The 26,971-nt window shown below is 46.0% G+C and overlaps 1 protein-coding gene across 7 annotated transcripts in view; it reads left to right on the forward strand.

Moving 5' to 3' along the window:
• MSI2 (musashi RNA binding protein 2) overlaps positions 1-26,971 on the forward strand; it is a 1,814,765-nt gene that overhangs the window by 1,325,377 nt on the left and 462,417 nt on the right. For all 7 annotated transcript variants that reach the window (XM_086954835.1, XM_086954834.1, XM_086954839.1 and 4 more), the window contains exon 9: positions 16,935-17,049. In XM_086954835.1, the coding sequence (XP_086810961.1) occupies positions 16,935-17,049 (115 nt within the window). The remainder of the gene's footprint in view (positions 1-16,934; positions 17,050-26,971) is intronic.

The raw sequence follows: 26,971 nt of genomic DNA on the forward strand, positions 1-26,971 counted from the left end.
AAAAATGTTTCCTATACTCAACACTTGTTGCTCTTGTATTGGATGTTCCAATTTCCTGGGTTATTGTCCCTTGGGGACTATGTATTTTATCTTTCAATACCATTCTTCAGCCAGGTCCTGCTCTGTCTGATATAACTTTCCATTGAATACCTGTTCTAGGCATTCCCTGTGGTGGCCTCTTTAAACTTGACCTTCTTGTCGGACCAGGTTGTGTCCCTGTTTTTTCTATGCAAGCGAGATTTGTTCCACCTGCTCTTTTTTCAGACTTCTGATATCAGTGGCCTGATTGTGAGCTATACTGTCAGTTAGCATTGATTTCAATGCTTTCTTTTTGCAGGGCTTGTGATATCTCTCACTTACTGAGCTCAGTCCTAATATTTCAGACATCATAGTGGTGCTGGCTTCTTGTCTATGGCCGAGATAGGTTGTGGCACAATGACCAGAGCTGCAGACTTTGGAGTCGGGGAACCAGGTTCAAGTCCTTGTGTCGACTCAGCATCCTCTGATCTGGATAAATCACTTTATCTCCCCGTGCCTAGCAAAATAAATAAATGTGTCCATCTATAACTCAACTGGTGCTCGTGTAAAGCGCTCTCTCTCTATATATTTTTATATATATATATATATATATATATATATACACATACACACACAAGCTCCAATGTTTTCTCTCCCTTCTGAGAAACACAAACAGCACTCACGGGAACAGTAGCCAGAAAAGTGGGTTTATTTACGCCTTAGACAGACGCGTTTCTGGAGAAACTTCCTTCTTCCGTGTCAAACAATCGCGCATTGCGCGCCAACATTTTTAAAAGGTAACTCACGGTCTAATGACACAAATGAGGGACTAAGCGCTCTTATATTGCGCCTTAAACATTTAAAACATATAGTTTTAATCTGTTTTAAATGTTTAAGGCGCAATATCCATGCGTGACTTAGAAGGGAAATGCGGCATGAATGTGTATGCCAGGTAATGCATTTAGCACTTACAAGATGGCGCCCACGAATATTCATAGTCTTGATTATACCTCATGCCACCTTAATCTACCACCAGACACTCCTCCCTCATATGTTGCTTTTTTAAAATATCTTTTGTTCCTCCTTCCTCCCCCTCTTTTGTATGTTTTCTATGTTTGCTCCGGGCCAAAGTCTGATCAGTAAAATGAAGCGCTGCTCCCCACAAATGAGTGCCGGTGTGCCCCACCTTCAATTATTCTCTCAACTTAAGCACTAAGTTAGATGTTATGTTGGTTAGCATATGTCAGAATCTAGTACCAATGTTGTCATGTTGTTGTAGACAGTATGAATAGGGCACAATCTACATCTGTCATTTGTTATTAACCTACTTCTTTGGATTAAGCAATTCGTCTACGAGTTTTGAGACCAGTTATTTTATTGGCTCTTTTTATCAAACATTTCAGATCACTTCTTGCTATGATATATATTTAAATGTCTTTATTAAGGTTTAACAACTAGGTATAGGAGTGCATAGTCTTTTGCTGCATAGTACAGAAGTCGACCATTCGAAACAACTGACCCTCTGATACATGCGGGAATGAGATTTTGATTGATTATCTGATCACCTTGATACCTATCTCACTTGAGTACCTTTTTGGATCGGTTATTGACTGTCATTGAGTAAAAGGCAAACCCACATAGGTTAAATTAACCCCATAGACTGACGCAACTTCTAAAGAACCACTTACGACTGGAAAGGTTTAAAGGTTTATTATAAAACCAAAATCAATTGCAAATACAAACACCTCAATATAAGGTTCAACAGGTATACAGGTACAAGAAGGAACATGAACTCTCTAAGAAACCTCAATCGACAGAAGAAAACGATCAAAACCAATTCAAAAATCAATAAGTTGAATATCATTGACACAAGGTGAATCTGAAGCGTCATTTACAGAAAGAAAATGAAACAGGTTAAACTGTCCCTACACTATGCTAGATGACATCCCTACTTAACAAGTTCTTTACCTAAAAAGGTGTCAGCAGTTGGACTTCCGAAGAAGCTCAAACTCTCTTAGTCTCAGATGGAAATCTATGTCGCGTAGCAGTACCCTTTCTGCCTACCCATCCGCTCTCTTAGGGTCCTCAGGCCATCTGCTCTGCCTTCTCCCCGGGGTGCTGTCCCTAATACAAAATCACAGTATGGGTGGAACGCCCCTTTGAGACGCCCACCACGTATACATTTCTCTTGGTCCTGCTTCTGGTTTTTTCCATAGTTTCGTTTCTTTGAATCGTCTGTTAAGTTGACCTTGCTTCCCAGGCGCCGTCTCCATCGTGCTGGTACCCCCATGACATTCCGGTTGACTCCTCCGGACCCGAGCCTATCTCCTCAAACAGAGCTCTATTCATCAAGCCTTTGATTGGTACCCCCCTCGCACCTGCAAACAGACACTTCGAAACAGGGCCCCAAATTCCAGGCTCCCCTTATCTTACTAGGCCGTAAAACTTCGACCAGCATTGGCAATTTATTTTAACGAGGCTTTTGACTTTTAGATCACACGTGCAGATCAAAGCTAACCCACTATCTCTCCAAGCCCACTAAATTATATGCAGTAGTCTGTACCCTATGAACCCTTATTTCTTGAGCTTAAAATAATATGCTAACACACCACTCTAACGTTATACAAAAACACTTCTATAAAATTGCCTTTAACATATATAAGCAAACTCATTGATTACATTGAATCCATGTCGTATTAGATGAAATGGTACACTTCGTTCTTACACAGTGCCATGTAGTCTGCACGTTTCTTCATTTTACATTTTATCTCTTTCTTCGTTTAGTAGCTACATACATGGAATCTGTTTAACGCTTCTAATGTTCCTAAACATTTTCACACATTTCTACATTAGCCCACTCTCTATACGGGCTTTTCTAATTCTACTAAACACTCTAGAGTAAATACAGATACATTTTCTCACTCCTTAAGTTACATAAGCTAACTTTATGCCACAGGCTTGTAAATATGATGCAGACATAATTTTCATTCAAATTGCGCTCTCTCAGTTCCCCCCTTTGATGACCTCTAGGGGTCATCACTAGTATCCCAATTTGAATGTGTCACACAGAACTGGTTGCAAGACTCCCCCTTTTTATCGTCTCTAGAGCTCTCAGACTTCTATATTGATGATCTTGCATAGCAGCTAACCTCCTTTCTTGCTCTCTCATGGACCTTTGCAACCTGTTTGATCTATACCATTTGTACAGTCTCACTAAACCCCACAATATGATTATGCAAATTAATATTATGAAGATAGGCTTCAGGATATACCAAACAAAGCTTTTCCCGAGATTGGCAAACCAACCTCCAACTTTACCCATTCCATGACCTACTTTTTCCCAAACATTTACCTTTGTTAAGTCTTCGATTTCTTGATGTATCTTAGTAATATTCTGTATAGCCTTCTCAAGAGGTTTTGAATTGTCTGGAATGTAAGTGCAGCATTCCTGGACCTTCAAAGCCTTACAGACTCCGCCCTCTTTTGCTAGCAGAACGTCTAAAGCAAGACGGTTCTGAAGAACCATTGCCCTAATCGATTGCATCTCTCCTTCCACCAGCATCAATGACCTTGCAGTACTGGCAGACAATCTATCTACAACTGTAGCTAATCTCCTAATCTTAACATCATTAAGTATCAAACCCAAAAGAGGAAACATGGCGCCAAATACATCTCCAACCACTTCAGCGTCTCCTACATCCCTTTTCCCTCTTGTCGAAGCCTTTCCCTCTATGACCTCTAAATCCTTTGCATGGTATATTTTGGGGAAGACAATTGCCAAATAACACGAACCATACCAATTGTCAGGCAATTTGACATAGGCATTTCTTCCACATACAAAATATACGTTAGGAATCACCTGCATCCCTTTCAGGAAATCTTTCGTGTAATATTCTAACCGAAAAGCATGTTCACAACTAACCTCACCTACAAATACACTCTCATAATATGTTTTGCTTCGGGTCAAACATAACTTTCCTTTCTGTGTTCTATCTAAAGCTATTGGACCATTACTACCTTTCTTTTTGTGTGCCTTTTCCTCTTCGGTCCAATCTGTTTTCCATTGTCCTGACATTTTCAAAATCTTCTGCCTCCTGTAACGGTCATCAACTTGTCCAATGAACTTTTTCTCGATCTCTGACACTTTGCAAGTCAGATTATTTCGGCGTGCATATGAAGTATCTAATGTATCCCAAGGAAGGAAGAATTTAGCTAGTCTATCTTCCTTCTTGTAATAGTCCCACTTGTTCATTTGCTTATAATTCGGGACTTCAGGCAGTACCGAATCATAATTTGAAAAGTAGTACTCCAACCCCTCTCGACCATAAAATATACTGAGCAATAAACTACATGTTATCCCATATGTCAATGGAAGATGATGATATCTGATGCCTTCATCAACTGAAGCCGGCAATTGCATGCAGACGTAACAATCTTTGGCCTCCATGGCATCAATATACTCGTACAATAACTTGGCATATGCGTTTGTTCTGAAATTTCCCTGCGACTCATCTATGTGTAACCTACGGGCTTCAACTGCCAGTAACGCCTTTTCACGTATCACATTGCTCTCCTCCTTCTTTCCAACAAGAGCAGGTTTCAAAGTCGTTACAGGCTTTACATCTGTTGTCTCAGTTACAATTGCATGTCCCACTATGTATGATACAGTAACTACTATGATTATGAGAGAAATTACTACTGCTATAAGTGTGCCTATTATGCACTTGGCTTTGCGGTTTGGACTGCCGGTCTCCATGTTATCAGACAGCGTAGCTTTTCCTTTTTGGAAAAAAATCCTTTTGAGGTCTTCACTCGGTTTACATTGATTTCTCAGTCTGTGAAGCACTCTTAACCAACAAAGTCTCTTTTCAACAAAGTCTCATTTTTCAGCAACAGACAGCCCTAGCCCTTCTCCGTCCTCTAAATGAAATCCCTAATTTTCTTCTTCTTTCCACTCGGCACTAGGTTATCTTCTTTCTTACTGGCTTAATTACAAAGTCTTTAGGTATCTACAATAATTCTGGTGCCAGCAGCTCTAATGGCATATTCCAACAGTTCTAAACGAAGGATGGTTTCTTCATGTGCTGGTACTGGATGACCCAAGGTTGGAAACTCTAATCTATTCAGCACCAGGTCCTTGATCCGACTTAGGTACAGAGGGACGGGGAGTGTGAATGTTAGCAACCCTTCAGTTTCGATTCCAGGTGTCAACAGCCGTACTTCCACCATTACAATTGGATCGAGATTGTTCACCTGCACTTCCCTCACCCTCCCGGATCTCTGTCCCCAAGACATCTGCTTCTAGGTAGGTCCACTCAGGAGTGGCGTATCTTCTGCAGGGCACACGTACCCTCCTTGATCTTCTCGGACTCTCAGAGTCTGAGTCCGCTGCACCTTCGTCTAGATCTGAGTCTTCAGAAATCGGGACAAGGGTTCTTTCTGGATTTGCTCTCAGGCTTGACCTTCTCCTTCTTTCCGGCCAGCTAGCTTCTCCACTCCTTGTCCTCCTGCTCCTTGTCCTTGCACTCGACTCTTGACCACTTGCAGCTTGGTCAGTGTCTGACTCGAACTCCCAGCTACTTTCTCCCTCTGAGGCGACTTCAGTCTCGCTGGTGTATTGCCCGTCCTCAGCCTGGTCAGACACGCTCTCAGCCTCTTCTAGCACCTCTACAGCTTGACTTTTCCCCTCTGTGGCTTCTCCGCTTTCAGCTGGATTTTCATCCGAGAGAGGAGCTGTTTCTTCCAGAGGTGCTGGAACTCTTCGAGTGTGTGAGGCGTGGATCCAGTTGGGCAAGCCTCCACACTTCACTGCAGTGTTCGTGACCAATATGACTTGGAAAGGTCCACACCAGCGCACGTCTAGACAATTCTTCCTGACGTGCTTCTTCACCAGGACCCAGTCCCCCGGACACAGGTCGTGGCACAGGTCATGAGATGATGGAACTTCTGCAGCCTGCACCTGTAGAGACACAGAATGAATGGCGTCAGAGAGTCCCTTGCAATAGTCCAGGATCAAATCATCTGTGATGGTCAACAGTGCTGCAGTTGGAACCGATGGCAGTCTCATAGCCCTCCCCATTAGCACCTCATGTGGGGATAGACCTGTCCTTCTATCTGGTGTGCTACGTATGCTCATAAGGACCAGTGGAAGTGCATCAGGCCAGCTTAAGGATGTAGATGAACAAACTTTGGCAAGTCGTGACTTAATGGTGCTGTTGATTTGCTCCACGATCCCTGAAGCTTCTGGTTGATAGCTACAGTGCAACTTCTGATCTATACTTAAGGCTGAACATAGCATCTTCACTATTTCGCTGTTGAAATGTGTTCCTCTATCTGATTCCAAAGAGGCCGGCACCCCGAACCGCGGTATCAGTTCTCTAAGCAATAGCTTTGCTACTGTAAGTGTGTCGCACCTACGTGTGGGGTAAGCCTCAACCCATCTGGAAAATATACAGACAATCACTAGGACGTATCTGAGGCGATTGCACTTGGGCATTTCAATAAAATCTAGTTGCATTCTATTGAATGGCCCCCCAGACCTGCCTATGTGGCTCAATGTGACTGGTGTTCTCTTTCCTACATTCAATTGCTGACAGATCACACAACGCTGACATACTGCTTCTGCCGCTACTCTAAACTTTGGGTTGTACCAAGTTTGTCTGAATACCCTTACCATGGCATCTCTACCTATGTGTGCTGGTCCATGCAATCTCCTTGCCATTGGACTGACGAGCTCGTTTGGTAACACTGCCCTCCCATCTGCAGAGATCCAAAAATCCATCTCACTCTTGGTACAACCAGCTGTCTCCCATGCCTTTTTCTCAAAATCAGGTGCATTCTCTTGGATACATTTCAACTCATCCCAAGTGTCTACAGTTTCCAACAACATAGTTAATTCAGTCCTTTCCTGTATTCCCCCCACTTCTACCTCTGTAAAGGAATACCCTTGTTCCGCACAGTAACGTGCGACTTCATCTGCATACCTATTGCCTTGTGACACAAAATCAGTATTCCTAGTATGTGCTGTACATTTAACAACTGCAATGGCTGCTGGACCTTGTAGTGCTTCTAACAATAATCTCACAAACTCTCCATTCCTAATAGGAGAACCAGAGGAGGTCATGTAACCTCTTTGAGACCATAACTGGCCATAGTCATGAACTACCCCGAAACCATACTGGCTATCGGTGTAAATGGTGACTCAAATTTTATTACCTGCTAAACAGGCACGGGTCAAAGCAATGATTTCAGCTACCTGAGCGGAATGTACTCCTTCCAGGCAGGCGGCTTCCACAACTCCGGTAATGGTACAAACGGCATATGCTGCTCTCAGCTGACCAATATCGTCTCTTACGCATGAGCCATCAACAAAGAATATCTCATCGGGGTCAGTCAATGGCTCATCTACGATATCTGGTCTCGGTTTGGTGCATAGTTCAGTCACATCAAGGCAGTCATGATCTGTACATACATCATCATCTATGTAATTTGGAAGTGGCATCAAAGTAGCAGGGTTCAAAACAGAGCACCTCTTCAGGGTCACGTTCTCGGCAGCCAAAATGACTTGCTCATAGCGCGTGAGCCTGCTATTCGTCAGATGCTGTGTCTTGGTCCTGGTCATCAACAGTTCTACAGAATGCGGCACATACACCACTAACTGGTGTCCCATCACAATGTTCTTGCAACGTTCAATGCTGACACCCGTTGCAGCAACGGATTTGAGACATCCGGGCAATGCTGCGGCTACTGGATCTAAGGTAGCCGAGAAATATGCAACTGGTCTACGGGCATTTCCGTGTATCTGGGCCAAAACTGACAAGGCACAACCTTCCCTTTCACAGCAGTAAAGTAAGAATGGTTTTTCGTAATCCGGCATTCCCAAAGCCGGGGCACGACACAAATCCTCCCTCAGCTGCAGAAACGCCATCAAACAATCCTTGTCCCATGGTACCGGATCACTCACCTCCTTGTGCGTCAGTTTTTGTAAAGGTTTTGCCTTCAGGGAAAAGTTAGCTATCCACTGCCGGCAGTAACCAACCATTCCTAGGAACATCCTGACTTCTCTTTGTGTTGTAGGCGAGTTCATTTTCATGATCGCCTCTATTCTGTCTGGAGACACCTTCCGTTTCCCTTTCTCAATCCTGTGACCCAAGTACTGCACTTCTGTTAAACAATACTGCAATTTACTTGGAGACACCTTGTGTCCGTTCTCGGCCAAGTGATTCAGTAAGGTGATGGTGTCTATTTTGCAAGCTTCCTCAGTTTCTGACGCCACAAGTAGGTCGTCTATGTACTGAACCAGAACCGAGTTCATGGGCAGTACTAGACTTTCAAGATTTTTCTTCAGCAGCTGGTTAAAAATCGATGGGCTTTCTGTATACCCCTGGGGAATACGACACCATGTTAAAACGCGATTTTCCAGCTTAAAAGCGAAAAGATATTGGCTTTCCTCATCTAAGGGGATTGAAAAGAAGGCCTGGCACAGGTCTATCACCGTGAACCATTCAGCTTGGAATGGTATCTGAAACAGTATCACTGATGGATTCGGTACCACTGGACAACATGAAACAACTATATTATTAATCTTTCGAAGATCCTGCACTATTCTGTATTTCCCACTAGGCTTCTGCAAACCCATAATCGGGGAGTTACATGGGCTTCCCACGATCTCCTTCAGTATTCCCTGTTTGATCATGGATTCGATCACAGGCTTTATTCCTGCAATCGTCTCCGGTGTCGACTTGTATTGGGGTGTTCTTGGATACTCAGCATTTGGTTTTACCATGATCTTTACTGGCTCTACCCCTTTGATCAGTCCTATTTCTTCTCCAGTGAAATCCCACACCTCAGCTGACACCGCACCTCTCAAGTCCCATGGAAGCTCCTCCACCGTCAAGGTAGGGTATAGCTCTACGCATACCTGTGAGTTTGCAACCTTAAAATCAGCATCATCATCGTTAGTCTGCACTTCTACTCCTTGAGGTGTGCAATATATCGTACAATTTAGTTTGCATAACAGATCTCTTCCCAACAGACTCACAGGACTGGAATCACAAATTACAAACTGGTGCTCATCATTGTATTTCCCTATTTTCACCGACACTGGTTCTGTCAGAGGATTCGTCATTCTCCTATTCGCGACTCCGACCACCTGGATCGTCTCCCCTGACATTGGCAGACCTGGGACCACCGCCGATCTCAGAGTGGATCGAGTGGCCCCCGTGTCCACTAAAAAGGTCGTAGGACACCCTGCCACTTCAGCCTCCACGTATGGTCCCCTCTGGTCTACCTCTAAGGCTGCCCCTAGGGTACAATCTTCCTCACTATTCACTCGCTGTCCTGTAAGGGGATCAACGTAGTAGCATTCCTCTCCTCCTACAAACAGTGGCAGTTGTCTATAGGTCTTTCCCCCGTTTGCAATACGAGGTGGTTGAGGGAACTGGGCTCGAGGAGTCGGAGTCCCCCCTTTGATAAACTTTCCCTTCGGTATCGTTGTTCCCTTCACCAGACTGTTCTGAACATCGTCTTCCTCAGGTTCTAATTCTCCTGTCTCGGTATTATAGGGACACTCGCGTTTCCAATGTCCCACCTCGTTACACTGGTGGCACCTAGTCGTCTTTTTCAGTGTCGCGATATCTATCCTAGGTCTCTGTTTTTCCTCATCGTCTTTACTTTTATTATTCTGCTTTTTCCCTAGGGTTCCGGTTCCCTGTTGCCGCTGTCCACCCTTTCCAGCTGACTGCATCTGTACCAACATTAGTTTTTCCTTAAGTTTCTTTGCTTTCGAATCTATTTCATCGCTGCAGTACCTTGCGTATCTCAGAATTTCATCTAATGGTTTGTTTTGCCAACAAATTAAATGCTGCTGAATCATCAAGCTGATGTCAGGTCTCAAACCCAGGACGAATTTCGACACAAACTGACCTATGTCTTTAGGATCCATCACATCCAACCCACTGTACTGTTTGAATGCTTTCAGCAATCTCTCATAATACTCATGGACAGTCTCTTTAGGTTCCTGAGTGGTTCGATCTATCTTAACCCAGTCAATGTCCTGCAACGGCACCTTCTCTTTCAACCATGCCATTACCCTCTCGTACTTTTCCATGACTTTCTCTGATGGCCCATTCGTCTGGGCATCTCTATCCGGTTCAGAGATGGGCCATTCAACACTAAGCTTGCATGCTGTCCACAAATCCCCTGGTACTACGATGTCAAACAGGGTGTTCAAATCGACCCACAGCACTTTGGAGATCTTTACGAACCTCTCTACCTGTTTGTACCACTCCACGGGATTCTCCCTCAGCTTAGGGAAGGAATTGGTAAATGCCGCTAAATCCCCCCTACTCCAGGGCACATGCACGTAATTTCCATTCGCGATTTCTCGCAAAGGGAAAGCTTCCATTCGCGGTGGCCCTCCCTCTGGGGACATTCCAATTGTACTCCTTCTGACGGTCCCCCTCTTGGACCATCTTTCCTCCCATTTATCCAAATCCCTCCACGTTCTTATACCCAGGATCAGTTCCTTTATGTGTATTTTCAACCCAATCGTCCTCCGTTCATCTAGGTCCTGATCCGTGCAATTCAGCCTATGGTTACCCTGTAAGGCTTTTGTTCTTGATAAATCTATCATATACCTGGTTGCCAACTCGGATAATCTTTCATGTACTGACCTCGCCTTCCGAGTAACATCTTTTGCCATAAACAGTACCTCAGCTTGTTCATACAGGTCGATCCTTTCCATTGGCAATGTGCCGTCTATTATTTCATCTAGATCTGATTTTAGACTGGTTACATCGAGTCTTTTTGCCTTTACTTCAGCTCTCAGTACCTCACTCCTAGACGGTCCATTTACATCCCTCTCGTCCCAACTCCGAGTCCTACGTCTAGACACAGGTGAGCTATGAGGAGTCCTCCTTTGTTCCCTTTGTTCCCATCTTTCTAAATCCCATGCTCTTCCATCTTCCCTAGGTGTATGGTGGAACAATGTTCTATTTCCCACCACCCCATTCTGTCTCTTCGGCTCTGTCTCTCTAGATGCGAGATAGGATCCCCCGTTATGTTCTAAGTCACCGCAATTCCCTTGCTGTCTGGTGTCACTCAGTAAACGATAAGGTCCCTCACAGCTCTCCATGTTCCCGCGATCTCGTCCGTGATCACTGGACACATGGTGAGACCCTTCGCGACTCCCCATACTCCCGCAACTCCAATGTTGCACATTTTCGCCCGGTGTATGGTGAGTGCACCTGTAACTATTTCTGTACTCCTGTGTCCTTCGTTCTCCCTCACTGAGGATGGGGCGAGGCACCCCCCCACATCCTGCACTCTTGTCTTCACACGTTTGTCTATTGCCACCGATGGTATGGCAAGTATCTCCTTTGCTTTCTTGACTCCCTCCATCCCACTCCGGACTGCTTTCGCCAGCTCCGCAGTGAGAGAGGATCCTGTTATCTTGGCCTCTCCATTCGGCTTCCGTTTCTATTCTTTTATTCTGAGTCTTTACGGCAGCGTCCCATTCTTTCAAGTACTCCCTTAACTCCTTAAAGGATTTCGGTCGCGGTCCCCTCAGATCCATCAGTCCTCTCTGACCCCCCTGCTCTATTAAGGGATCCGTTACTGAATCCAATGGGGTACTCCGACCCCTTGGTCCTAGCAACTGCCTTTGGGAATTAATCATATTGTTCCTGCTTTCCATCTCTGCTCTTTCCCTGTCCCAACGTGCCTGTTCCTCCTCCTGCGCTCTCTCTGGGTTGTAGATTGACACTACAGGACCTATGGTAACAGGTACTTGTAGAGCATCCGGCAGTTGATACGACCTTGCACACTCCGTTTCCGGCACTTTCTGTACCACAAACCTTCCGACTACTCTCTGTACTGGACTAGGTTTAGGTATTTCCTCGCCTTTCTTAGGTTCCCAATCCGATATGGGGAGCGGTCTATATTCCCCCTTCCCGGCTCCGTCCCCCTGCTGTAGTTCGGGACGTTCGGCTTCTCTATTGTACGGAGGTGGTCTGTCTAATAATAACCTATTTATCAGACTATCATCCGTCTCGCTCTCATCATCCTCCTCTGGAGGCTTCTTTTCTCCTGTGACTTCTATCACTGGGTACAGTTTATCTGCCTCAATTCTCTGCACCCTCCACTTTTTAGCTTCATCATCCCATTTGGCATCCTGTACTGCTCTTACCGATCGTTTCACTCTTTCTTGGCGCCTGTTCAGGCTCCGGTCGTACGCCGCCCTGAACCATGCATTGAGGGCTTCGAACTGTGTTGGCCTGGGTAGAGGTCTCGTTGCGAGCATTACTGCTTTCAGCTGATTCAATGCTTCTAACCTAAACGTCCCGTATCTCGGGAACGTCAGTTCCTCATTTCCCTCTGTTATCTTGCTCCACTCGGAGATCCACAGTATAGTGTGTAACCCAACATTCACAGCCATATAATGAGCTGGTGTACCCTCCGGCGGGGCCTCTTCCCCAGCATACGAGTTCCCTCTGTCTCTCTTAAAGATCGCCCTTAGACATTTGAAACACTTCATTTTCAAGAATCTACGATTTTCCTTAATTCTCTTCCTTGTTTACTTCCCGATGGCGAACCACCAATCCCTGCGCGGCTCTCGCTGACCAGCCTATCCCAGCGCGGTTCTCGCTGACCAGCCTATCCCAGCGCGGCTCTACACCAACTAGCCTATCCCAGCGCGGCTCGCTTTGACGTCACTCGTCCCCTTTGCAGCAGTTCCCCTCCTTTCTCAGCTCGTCTCTCGGTCTTGCATGCGTCCCATTCATACACCGAAAAATGACTACTTCCGACCAAGCGATCACTTTTCTTGACTGTACGTCCACAGTCTAACTGTAATTGTCACCTCAACTGACGAAACGTCTTTCACAAACGTTCAGACGATCGCCTTAACTGATAGGTTGCTTACACACAGTAAACGTCCGACCAGCGTCCGTTACTCATACACTCATTCTTACGTTCCCCCTATCACGGTCCTACGGGCGATCAATGGTACCTCATGACCCCCTTCACAATGGTAGACAATTACTCTGGATGTCCGATACACCCGAACCACTTAAGCCCTTCCCTGGACTTAAGATTTTCACCTGTTGCGCGCGCTCACAACCGTCTCACAATCACACTACAGGCATTCAACTCCGCTTGACATTACAACACAGGTACAACACAAAACACCGCAATCTGGCAACGCATGACCCTTATACTCACTCTCGACCGACTCTGCTGCTTTTTTCTCTCTCGCACCGTCAGCACCTTCTTCGGCAGGTAGCTCTTCTTCTGGTCGTCGATGACTAGGGGCCTTGGGGTAATCTAGACCTAACCTAGGTCGCCTTCCTCAAGAAGCCAACCATCCTCTGCTACCAACTGCGGGAATGAGATTTTGATCGATTATCTGATCACCTTGATACCTATCTCACTTGAGTCCCTTTTTGGATCGGTTATTGACTGTCATTGAGTAAAAGGCAAACCCACATAGGTTAAATTAACCCCATAGACTGACGCAACTTCTAAAGAACCACTTACGACTGGAAAGGTTTAAAGGTTTATTATAAAACCAAAATCAATTGCAAATACAAACACCTCAATATAAGGTTCAACAGGTATACAGGTACAAGAAGGAACATGAACTCTCTAAGAAACCTCAATCGACAGAAGAAAACGATCAAAACCAATTCAAAAATCAATAAGTTGAATATCATTGACACAAGGTGAATCTGAAGCGTCATTTTCAGAAAGAAAATGAAACAGGTTAAACTGTCCCTACACTATGCTAGATGACATCCCTACTTAACAAGTTCTTTACCTAAAAAGGTGTCAGCAGTTGGACTTCCGAAGAAGCTCAAACTCTCTTAGTCTCAGATGGAAATCTATGTCGCGTATCAGTACCCTTTCTGCCTACCCATCCGCTCTCTAAGGGTCCTCAGGCCATCTGCTCTGCCTTCTCCCCGGGGTGCTGTCCCTAATACAAAATCACAGTATGGGTGGAACGCCCCTTTGAGACGCCCACCACGTATACATTTCTCTTGGTCCTGCTTCTGTTTTTTTCCATAGTTTTGTTTCTTTGAATCGTCTGTTAAGTTGACCTTGCTTCCCAGGCGCCGTCTCCATCGTGCTGGTACCCCCATGACATTCCGGTCGACTCCTCCGGACCCGAGCCTATCTCCTCAAACAGAGCTCTATTCATCAAGCCTTTGATTGGTACCCCCCTCGCACCTGCAAACAGACACTTCGAAACAGGGCCCCAAATTCCAGGCTCCCCTTATCTTACTAGGCCGTAAAACTTCGACCAGCATTGGCAATTTATTTTAACGAGGCTTTTGACTTTTAGCTCACACATGCAGATCAAAGCTAACCCACTATCTCTCCAAGCCCACTAAATTATATGCAGTAGTCTGTACCCTATGAACCCTTATTTCTTGAGCTTAAAATAATATGCTAACACACCACTCTAACGTTATACAAAAACACTTCTATAAAATTGCCTTTAACATATATAAGCAAACTCATTGATTACATTGAATCCATGTCGTATTAGATGAAATGGTACACTTCGTTCTTACACAGTGCCATGTAGTCTGCATGTTTCTTCATTTTACATTTTATCTCTTTCTTCGTTTAGTAGCTACATACATGGAATCTGTTTAACGCTTCTAATGTTCCTAAACATTTTCACACATTTTATACATTAGCCCACTCTCTATACGGGCTTTTCTAATTCTACTAAACACTCTAGAGTAAATACAGATACATTTTCTTACTCCTTAACCGCATGCGCGCTAGCGGAATTCCGCTAGCGCGCTGGGTTTTTCAAAATCGCACTTTGCGTGACGAGCTGGGCTCGTCATCAGTGTGCGAGCGGGCTACACCATGACGAGCCCAGCTCGTCATGAGTGTCGAAGGGGTTAAGTTACATAAGCTAACTTTATGCCACAGGCTTGTAATTATGATGCAGACATAATTTTCATTCAAATTGCGCTCTCTCAGTTGGTGTGGTTTCAAACCTTGTGAGTGAGCAATTAATAAGTAACCATAGTTCAAACTTGAATCTCCCTATGCTATGATATTTTTACGTAATTAAGATTGCAAAAAGAAAACTTAATTTTTCCAGCTATTCCTAGAGTGTTCGTTATTTTTCAGAATTCTAGTTGACGCCTGTCAACAGACAAGTTTCTTTTGAACAAATTAGTGTAAAATTGTCTGGTTCTGGAGCGAATCATACACCAATGTGAGTCCCCTTACGTTTGTTTAAAAACTCATTCATGAAAATGAAATAGTTCTATAAATTCTCACCGGTTTCATTAAGTTGCACTGAAGATTATTTTTCTCTTTTCTGCACTTTACTTGCACATTTTTCAACAGTACAGGTTCCAACACAGTTGGCATACACCATTTCTTTTTCTTAGCACAGTACATTCGAAGAGTCATGCAGTGACAAAAGTAATAGCTGGCTGTCTCCGTTATTTTGTTTATTCAACAAGTAGGCTTTACTCACTGTAGACATGGTAAGATTTTTCAATGCAAACCTCGTTTGCGGATTCACTTTGACCGTTTTAATTTGTCTCTGATAGGTGCAAGATAGACCTTACTATTGGGCTGCTTGCACATTGCACATATATTTAGTAGATGTTTGCTAAGGTGCCACAAGACACATAATGGAGCCTTCAAAGCAAGTCATTTCCCATGTGCTTTGCTGCACCTTCAAATAACCTGCACACTCGTGGTGCTGTTTCTTGGACTCCTCTACTTGGTCTTTCTTTTTTACTTTCCTTGTACTTTCTGCCCTTTCCATTGGCAACCCTGAATATTAACCCTGTGGTCTTTCCTTTTCAATAACTATCATCCACAATCCTCCACCAACCACCTTCTTGGGACCCATCAGCTTGCTATGAGTCGTCCTGCCGACTTGATAACTACATAAGATCTCCCATTATTCGTGGCAGCTTTGAAAATCATCTACCTGAGGTCCATCTGGTTGTAGATGAAGTCTGTAGCTAATCTATTACTTAGGGTTTGGTCCTAGAATTCACTAGATTTATGACTTGAGTGGGCAAAGCAGCTATCCTCTTGCATTTACATCTGATGGACGACCTTGATTTGTACTGATCATTCTATCAGTAAAAGTGATTGAATATAGGGTTGGCATTGTGCTGTTCTTTTGTTCATGGTTAATGAATGTTGCATTCCACCCAAGCATTTCATGCTGTAACATTGGCCCAAATTTGAAAAATGTGGTACAGCCTCACGAGTTGGATCTCTTTTTTTCTGTTACTAACTTTTTATGCCACCCTTTAATTTGTAAACATTCAATGTAAATGAAATAGGGGATTCAGTTTAGGGCACAGGAACGTATTCTCTCTGAAGAGACACTCAGTAGACCCCATTCTTGAACACAGCACTTCATTCTACAACCCTGATCCGAATTGAAGGGCATAATTTGTGTTTGAGGTTGTTCCTTCATATGTACATAAAATAGCAACGAACTAATCTGAACAAAAACATTAATTTTAAACGCTGCATTTTAGAGATCAGTTAATTAGTTAAGGAAAAGTTGTGGTAACGTTGTGCTTTATTTAAGAGTTCTGCTCCTAATTAACTAAACGTTTTTAAAAGGTCGTTTTTTATAGAAGCTTTTCTGTTGAAGCGATAGAATCAGAGTATTGGCCTTACAAGCTACCCACTGGTCTGATAAGTTTATTTCTGGTCCAAAAAATACATTCAAACGGTTATTGAAAGTGGAGCGGAGGTCAATTATTGACTTGCGTGGTTGTGCTGAACTGGTCTAATTAGTTTCTTTAGCGATCACATGAAATAAAATCTAAAAATAAACTCTTTAACGAGATGAAAATTTGTTTCACGTTTGCATGGAATTAATTTGCATCTCATTTGTCTCTCTTGCTCAATAGGTGGAGTGTAAGAAAGCGCAACCGAAGGAAGTGATGTTCCCACCCGGGACAAGAGGCCGAGCGCGAGGGTTACCATACACCATGGATGCATTTATGCTGGGGATGGGAATGCTTGGTAGGTTCTTGTATTCTCACAAAAGGTTTGCCTAAAAATAAGCATTATTAGATATCTTATAGGTTCAGCCCTTTGTTTCTTCACTCATCAATATTCACTCTATTCTTGTCAATGTTGTGCTATGCTAGCCAACCTGCAGAGTTTTAGTTTCTAAATAGATCCCTCGCCTATAATCACCTTTACCCTCAGATTCCTAGGGCATTGGACCTGAGCTAAGCCTGCACATGGAAAAAGTACTACAGCACACTCTCAGGCGGTTTTTAATCGTAGTAACTGTTTCCTGGTTGATTACACATCCTAAAGTCTCACTGATATTGTGACAGGCTGCCATTTGAACCCTACCATTCAGGCAAACCACAATAACCACTTCTCTGCTACTTATACAGAGGAATAATGTCCAGCACCTAACTGACATTCATAACCCAGGTCAGTATGGTAACCAAGAGTAGTCTGCCTTGTATGCCATTTAAGATTAGTTCTCCCCTTACGCATCATACACCATAAGGCAGTCTTGGTTTTCGTTAAAGTGTCTCTCCTGGATTTTGAAATGTCATTTACACAAACCAAGCTTTTAAAATCTGTGCTTTACTCATTAGCATTCGTGAGTAATCATTCGGTATGAGTAAATTCCTTTAAGAACGACAGTCTCTGCTTGAATTGCTGAAACACCTGTAGGGCTTGAACAGTTATCAGGACCTGGAATTCATGTGTTTGTGTGCTAATAGAAATGTTGTACCCTAACATAGCTGAATCTTTCTCCAACATGACTTAACTGTATGGTAAAAAAATAAGTATGCTGTAGGTTTTATTAAATCAAATACCAATGATATAAAATAAATTAAATCTTAATTTTCTACAAATAAAAAACATTAAGTGAAGACCTAATGAGTCCAGTACATTGATTGCATTACCCTATATTATGGTCGTTTGGCAATTTATTTAGTTTTTAAGTCTCACAGATTTCATAGTAATGATAAGTAAAATGCAAATTGCCCAGAACCTGATGCTCTCTGACACATCTTTCAGCTAAATCCACCATTTAACCCTTGCCTTCAAATCCCTGCACCCAGTAGCAGCTGGTAACTTTTAAAAGTGGCAGGTGTGTAATCCTTGACTCGACCTCCAGCAAGCAAGCCTGACTTCTTCTCTGAGGGTTGGGGGTTAGGGGTTCCCTCATACTCGCTTGCACTCAGTCTCATTCACTCACATTAATGTATGTTTTCACACTTGCGCTCACTTTTACTCATTCTCACCCAATCTCACTATGACTGTCTCACTTATTCTCAGTTTCACTCTGACTCACTCAATTGTTGACTCACCTAGTCTCACTCATTCCTACTCACTTAGTCCCACTCATTCTGATTCACTTATTCTCTGTCTCGGTGACTCACTCAGTTTCACTGACTCATTCATTCTCACTCCGTTTCACTCATCGGATGGACTTTTATAACTGCAGATTCCTCACCTTAGGGATGTTCCCCAGGAGCCTGACTGGATCAGAGGAGTTTTCATAGTAGTGATACAACATACTGCTAGATGGTGCTGAGCAGCTCTGTGTTGGTATTGTTCTGTAACCGAAATGATAAAGCGAAGCAAAAAGTCAGCGCCCCCCCACCCCCATGCACATCCATATTGGTTCTTTCTTTCTGCACCTTTGTATGCTGATCCAGAGCTCCACTCCCTCTTTCGTCAGTACTCAATGATTTTTAAATTGAATCCAGCATGCAAAGGAGCAGTGTCCCGAACTAAAACAACAGGGTTCATACCATGCTGTGACTGCTGGTTGTCTTTAACTGATCAGAACGAGGTGTGTCTTTGGTGTTTGGGCTCGGGCACAACTTTGTCATGCATTGAGTGTGCACGCATGCACCCGTAGGCGATCCTTAATCATGAAGCAAAGCTGTACCTTCCCGAACATAAAAAGAAGTCCTGGACCTTGCGTAGGTCCTACTCCAGGTAGAGGGCGCTGACCCACTCCCACTTTCTAGGTCGTTCCCACACCCGATCTTTTTATTCGGTCAAAGTGATCTGGTAAGTCAAAGTCCAGATCAAAGAGAAAATGTAAGACGGTGAAGCAGGACTCTAGCTCATACTGTCTCTCTCTATCTAAGAACAAGTAACAAGGGTATCACGGTGCCAATTGATCTCACTCCTGATCCCGACTCGGATACCCTACCTGAGCCAAATCTGCCACAACTGCAGAGCCACCCTCATAGGCTCCACCGTATTCTAGGTTCAAATTTTGAGTTTATTTCCTGGAGATAACAGTGGTGATGTTGGGGATGATTTAGCCCCGCATTATAACCGCATATACATGGATTTACAGGAGTCCAGTGGGTTTGATAATTCCCCTGATATAGGGTTGATTCCCCCCTTAAGTTTCCAACAGAAGAGTGTTTCTGTTGCCATGGTATTTAGATGTGATGCTGTGGTCATGGTACTAAAGCTGCCTTCTGTTGAAGTTGAGATAAACTTTCTTACTGAAGTTCTGCAACCTTCCCTCTGAGCCCATACTCCCATTCAATAAATCCCTATCTTATACTCTAATGGGCACTTGGTCTAAGCCTTGCTGTTGCCCACCGGCGAACAAGCATGTGACCAGATGCCACAGACAAGCTCTTGGCAATCCTGATCTTCGTAGGTGGCATCCTACTTCTGTGAAGTCGGTAGTCCAAGCTTCCACCAGCAAGGTGACTACTAATTAATTCCCCACAACCCCCCCAGACGGAGTTGAAGAGGAATGAGGCATTTGGGGAACAAATGTTTCTTTAGGCCAGCCTAGTCTTAAGGGTGATCAGCATGATCTGCCTATTAGTCCGATGTTCAGTTGCCTTCTGGGACATGGCCAACGAGATCGTGCTGGTAGCTCTTGAACAATTTATGGCCTCACTGGCTCTAACCATTCAAGTTGAGGCCAAATAGGTAATTCCTGCCATCTTGGATTCTACTGATTGCTTGGGGCAAGCAGTAGGCACTAGTCATGCTAGTATTCTACTCCATTACCACGAGTGAATGCAGCCCACAATTTCTTTGCAGTATGTGCAGGCATCCCTTGTGGATAAGCTTTTCGATGGATCCCTCCTGTTCGGCAAGAAAGCTGATTCCGTTTTAGAATGTTTAAAGAAAGGCTGGCCAAGGAGTGTTCTTTTGGGCTCTCGAACCCACCCGTCCAACAGTTTCACCACCAGTTTCGTCCTTTCTGAGGTTCCTCCAGAAGTTTGTCAGGAGGGGTGGGCCCTCCTGCCTCAGTCCTTTCAGTCACATAGTCCTTGTATAGCTGGGGATCATGCAGGCTCTGCGCAGGTTACTAATTGCATTGACTATCCTAGTTCCCCTCTCCTGCAGCATCAGCTTCCAAGCCTCTTTAGTTTGCCCTTAGCAGCTCAAATCGCCTTGTTGGAAGTCGGAGCAAACACTTTCTCTTGAGGTGGCAGTGTATCGCATCTGACCGATGGGTAGTCTAGATTGTTCAGCACAGCTATGTCCTTCATTTCCTTTCTGATGTGCCACAGCTTTCTCCTACATCAGAGCGGCTCTCAGAGGAGCAATGTTCATCTTATTGATAGTGGTGCCCAGTTGACTTTCCAAAGGGACCATCAAGAGGGTTCCAGACTTGGAAATCGGGATAATGTGGTATTCTTACTTTTCCTTGTGCTGAAGAAGCTTGGAGTCCTTTTGTCCTGTTTTAGATCTTAACCCTATGAATGTCTTCTTTATGGAAAATGCTCACACTGGCACAGGTTTTATTTGCCCTGGATCCAGCGACTGGATAGTAGCCTTGGCCTTGCAGGACACATACTTTCATGTACCCATCCTGCAGTCTCACAGATTTTACCTGCAGTTCAAAGTTGGTCAAAAGCATTTTCAGTTTGTAATCTTCCCCTTCAGTTTTATCAGTGCCTCTGTGGTGTTCACTGCCTTATCAGCACCCTTCAGGTATTTGCGAAAGTAATAGCAGTGGTATCTACTCATTGCCAGATGTCGTATTTGGATTACAAGTGTCAGTGGGCCTAGCACAAAGGAAATCTGTCAGATGTCTTTCAGATTTAGGTGGAGACTGCACAAGATATGCAATGGTGGCTGCTCGACTGCAACCTGACCAGTGGCAGACCCCTCTCCCTTCCCACCCAGAGCTGGTGGTGGTGAAGGATGAATCATTGCTGCGTTTGAGAGGTCATCTGGGAGAGGTGGCAAGCATTTGACAAATTAAGCGGTGGCCATTGACAGCATTTGATTTGCCACCTGGTTTGTCAACATCTTACCATCCAGCTTCTCTTTCTCGAAGTCTCTTGCACCGTGCACTGGGACAAATTTGTGGCCTGGTTTGGAGTCTGCTGCTGCAATCCAAACTGTTGGATTTTGTATTTGTTTTGTCCTACTGTGGACAATATACAAGATTTGTCGCCATTTTGTCCTTTCTGCGTTTCCCTAACCAACGACCTTTGTTTCAATCAATTCTTTTGATGTGTTTCCTTAAATATGATACTCACGTTCCCTCTCAAACTGTTTTTGTGATGCCGCAGTGGGACCTAAATGTAGTGCTGATATTTCTCATGGGTACTCCCTTTGAGCCAATGCTCAGCTGTTCATTGCGTCTTCCCATCCCGACCCCTGTTTACCTTACCACACACAATCACTTTAGCTTGTTGTGAGTGACCTCCAGGCTGAGTTGGTGTAGCTGACCTCACACTACTTCTTTCTAAAAGCAAAGACTCCTCTTCATGTTGGGCAGCCTATCACCCTCCCAAACATTCTTTGCCCCATCTCGTCCCTCGACGGAGTAGGAAAACCTCTATAAAATGGACCCCAAAAAATTCTTAAGCTTTTACATTGATCGCTTCAATGTTGATTGGGTGAACAATTAGTTTTTGTTTGAGTTCTCTGGGGCAAAGAAAGGAAGGTGTGTGCAGAAAAGAACTCTACCAAGGTGGACAGTCTTTTGCTTTAAGATCTGTTGAGCATTGGCCAAAATGCAGCCTCTGGTAGGACTGAGGGCCCATTCCACCATGGCCAAGGCTATCAACACACTGTTGGCACATGGAGTGGTGGTTCTTTTCATCTGCTAGGCTGATGTGGGCCTCGGTGCACATGTTCATTAAGGAGCACTGCCTTGGCAACCATATCCAACGTACAGGACATTTTGGTCTGAGCCCATTCCACAGACTCTCTACCTTTACCAGGTACTGCCTTCGTATCTATTGTAAAGGTGAGGAATCTGTGGTTAGTAGTATCCATCAGAATAACAAGTTACTTGCCTTTGGTAGCTATTTAGTGAATACTCTAATTGAAGATTCCTCACTGGCTTCCCTGTTCATTCTCTGGAGTGGTCTTCTTTCACTGTCTAAAAGGTCCCAAATTAAGAGATCTGCACATGGGTATCTCCAATTGTTTTGTGTTCTACGTCTACTCTGAGGTGGCACTTAAATGCAGCTTCGCTCTGTCACTTGCGGGGTAGTATGTAGCCAGCATGAAGGCATTGGCTCCACCTACTGCTACGTAGGACCAATGCTGCGAAATCTTTACAATTTCAGCCATTCATTTAGGAAATAGTCTAAAGATAAGGAATCTGCTGTTAGAGTATCCACCAGAGATATTGTTACCAAAGGTAAGTATCTTGTTGTTCTCACTCATTCCCACTCTGTCCCACTCATTCTGATTCACTCATTTTCTCTCGCACTCATTAAATCTGAATCGCCTAGTCTCACTCCTTCTCACTTAGTCTAATTTTGTCACACATTCTCACACACTGTCTCACACACACTAACACATTTACTTATCATTCTCCCTGAATCACTCATTCATTCTGACTCGTACACACTCATCCATACATCCTCCTTCAAAGACACAGATACCCACAGATCTGCACAACATTTAAAAGATATTTGATACTTATCTTGCTGCCTGCACAGCTTGGACTCCTATTCTATTTACCATCGGGTCAGTCACAAAGCTCTTTTCTGCTTCAGGCACTGGAGCATGAAACTGAAACCTCAAACCTGCACACTCACAGGTTTCAGGTTTTAGTCTCTGCTTTTGTTGGGAAAGGGTAGAGTGACCGGCTGATTGGCGGGTGGCCCTCAGCGCTGCAGGGCTTAATCCATGCAGTGGGTACAGTTGTACATGAAATAAACTAAGGAAAAGGCAGATCATCAGGCTGGAAGCACATTGAACTATTTACCCCACACTTTGATGAATATGTCCCGGCACCCCCGGGCCTCGAATAGGGCTTCCTCCTGGATCCCACACCAGTCCACTCCTCTCCTCCAACCTTTTACGGAAGGCGCCGTAGCCTGGGACCAGTGCGCCGCTATATCTCTCTTGGCCACCGCCACAGCTGTCCCCAACAGGCGCTTGTCCGCCTTAGAACCATCCAAGCCATCAAACACCCCCAGCAACACATACGCAGAGTATCATGGGGGACCTCCCATCCTAGGGCCTGCGTGAGCTCACGCTTCACCTCGCCCTCCCCCCCAAAACGGCGCCAGTGCTGGACAGCACCATACCATGTGGTACAAATTGGCTTGGGCGGAGGCACAACGCGTACATGCCGGAGAGGATTTCAACCGGGCCTGGAATAGACGGGTCGAGGTAAGATATGCCGCATGGAGGTAATAAAGTTGGACCAGGCGCAACTTGGAGGATGTGGTCAGGGTTTTGGGCGCCATAAGGGCATCTCTCCAATCCGCCTCTTTCAGGGGGCCCAGCCAGCCCTCACATCGAGCCCTGAGACGATCTAGGGAAGCGGGACCATTGTTGACCAGGGACCGATAAATATGGGACGCCTCAAACCCCCCCCCCCTCCCCTCCCCCCAAATTTCCCTTCATCACCTGGGCCTCCAGTGGGCTGAACTCTGGGAGGGAGATAGGTGGCGAGACATGTGTAAGAAGGGCCTGTCTAAGTTGTAGGTATTTCTAGTGTTGGGAGTGTGGAAGAGCATGGCGCTGCTGCAGGTCCGCAAGGACCGAATGTGATCCCCCACCGAGACATCTCGGAGAACTGAAACTCCAATGAGGTCCCATCTTTGGAACCCCTGCAGAGACTAAACCTCTTGCATGCAGGACCTGTGCCAAAGTGGCGTCTGCCGAGTGAGTTTCCGGTCCCACCGCACGTGGCGGAGAGCCATACGCCGGTCCAGAAACACCAGCCTGGAGACCGAGGGCAGGGCCTGTGGCACTGGGCTACCATACAGAAACGCCTGGAACCGCAGGAAATCCGATGAGCTGAATTCCACTTGGTATGCCGGGTCGGATCAGCCGCCCACATACCAATCATGAATGATAATGAGTTTCGTGGCCAGGTAATAGAGGTGGAGATTGGTGACCCCCCCATACCTCCATCAAATGGGGTAATACGACCCTGCGCCAAGGATAGACGTGGTCTTGCCCTCTCCCCCCCCCCCGCCCCCCCCCCCCCCGAGAAACAGGGTAAGGACACCGTCCAGCTCGCGAAACCAACTACCAGGGAGGTGGATAGTAGTTTTGCAGTATGTAAAGAAAACGGGGGAGGGTCATCATTTTGTAGAGGGCACTCCTGCCCATGGGGTTAAGGGGAAGGTTTTGCCACCTCTGAAGATCTGCCTTCATCTGGACCACCAAAGGCGTGACATTTAAAGCCCATTCAAGTTCCGGATGTCTGACTGCCAGTCATAGCAGTCTCTGGAGGGATGTAGCGGGATCAAAGTTGACTTCGCCGGATTAAGGAGGAGTCCGGAGACCCGCTCAAAAGCGGCCAGCGTCGCCAGGCATCTGGGGCCAGAGCTATCCGGGTCTGCCAAGTAAAGCAGAACATCGTCTTCATATAACGCTATCTTATCTACCTGGCTTGAGTCCCAGGCCCAGCCTCGAATAAGTGGGTCTTGTCGGATAAGGGCTGCCAGGGGTTCCATCGCCAGCATAAATAGGAGTGGCGAGATTGGACACCCCTGAAGCGTACCTCGCTGAATCGGGAATGCTTCAGAGAGTCCCCCATTAATGAGTACTCGGGCTCTGTGGTTATTGTATAAAACTCTGATCAGATGGCGGAACGAGGGACCGACACCCATCCTGTCCAGCACATCCTGCAGATACTCCCAATTCACCGTATGAAAAGCCTTCTCAAAGTCTAGGAAAAGCAATGCCAAGTACGGGGTTAGGCGCTCCCGGTGGGCCAGCGCCAAGTGGAGCCGAGGAATACAGTGGCGAGGGCCCCTGGCAGGCATGAACCTGCATTGGTCGGGGTGGACAAGGTCCTGCAGGACGGGCCAAAGTCTCTGAGCCAAGACCGTGGCGAAGATCTTGATCTCTGTGTTGATCAGCGAGATCGGGCGGTAATCCGCACAGTTCAGGGAGGGCGGCTGCATCTTGGGAATAACCACGATCGTGGGCACATCCGACTCGGGCAGGAATGATCCTGTCTCTGCTACATGGCGAAAAAGATCCACCAAATGGGGGGCGAAGATATCCCGAAAAGCCGCGTAGTACTCCTTGGGGTACCCATCAGGACCTGGCGTTTTACTGGGGTGTAAGAGCGCGATGGCGTCCTGGACCTCCTCCAGAGTGAAGGGGCGGTCCAAGGCCTCCGCAGTCTCTGGAGAGACACACAGCAGTTGGGTACCAGTCCCGTCCAGCCAGTCAGCCAGCGATGGCTGAGGACGTCACTTGGAGGGTCCCGATGTTTGAGCGGACCTCCGGAATAATACGGTTAACTTTGGGGTAAGACACCAGGTTGTGGTTCTTGTCACCCCACCCATAAATACGGGCAACCGAGGAACGCCAAAGCATCTTAGCAGATTCCAACGAGATCCGACTGCTCTCCTCGCGTACCACCGCTAGTTGGCGGGAGGAATCCCTTGCGTCGCTAGTGAGTTGAGCTGCTTTGAGCTGCGCCGCCCGTGACTCCAGATGAACAAGCTGGGCCCTCTGCTCCGACCGTTTCGCATGGACCAGTCCCCTGTCAACCCCCCAGATGATGGCCTTGCTCGCCTCCCACAGCGTCCCCGGCGAGGGAACCAAGCCTGTATTGGTGGAGAAAAAGGAACGCAGCTACGGACCAAGTGACTCCACCATCGCAGAATCCTGTAAGAAACAGGCATTCAGCTGCCAAGTCGCTCGGGGGCCCGACGGAGGGAATCCAAGACGGCGGGAGAGGGGAGAGTGGTCGAGATCCCCCTGGGTAGTATCACAGCCCCAGAAACTAGCTGGCATTCGGTGGCCGGCTTTAGGAGAAGGTCAATTCGGGAATGAGTATGATGGGCTGCCGACATATGGGTGTATTCCACACAGGGTTCCAAACCTGCCAGATGTCACAGAGACCAAGGGCTGAGGACTAGCTGGAAAGGATCTTCGCGGAGGCGACACGGGCTCCGGACGGGGTCCCCGTTGTATCGTGCAAGTCTCCCCCTACCACCATAAGGCCGTGTGGGACGGAGGAAATCACTTGTGTTAGGTGGTGAAGTGTGGGAGGCAGGAGTGGGGGGGAATGTAAACAGATAGGAGGCTCAAGGGGCGCCCTTTGATGGTTCCTGAGCCAGCCACATAGCGGCCCTGCTCATCAGTCTCGACTTTAGCCAGGGTAAAGGGAAGCCCTTTCCTAAGTAGAATAGCCTCCCCTCGGGACCCCCGTGGAAAACCAGAGTGCCAGACCCTGTCAAAGCCATAGCGAGCTAGGAAGTTGCATTGTGTACCCATGAGGTGCGTCTCTTGGAGTAAGAGAATGTCCGGCGCGTGGCGGTGAGCAGCGCGGAGGACAGCCGTGCGCTTAATTCAGTCCAAAAGGCCATTAACGTTCCATGAGAGGAGGTGGATAGGTCTAGCGAGGTTGTAAGTCATCTTAAGAAAAGGGAAATGTGGAGGGGTGGATGGTTACCTGGGACCCAACCCACCCGGAGGGGAGCGCCCACCCAAACCCGGTCTCGGAAGCGGGGCCAAGGAAGGTGATGATCTG

This window comes from Lissotriton vulgaris, chromosome 2_1, assembly GCF_964263255.1.
Source record: "Lissotriton vulgaris chromosome 2_1, aLisVul1.2, whole genome shotgun sequence".
Taxonomy (NCBI): domain Eukaryota; kingdom Metazoa; phylum Chordata; class Amphibia; order Caudata; family Salamandridae; genus Lissotriton; species Lissotriton vulgaris.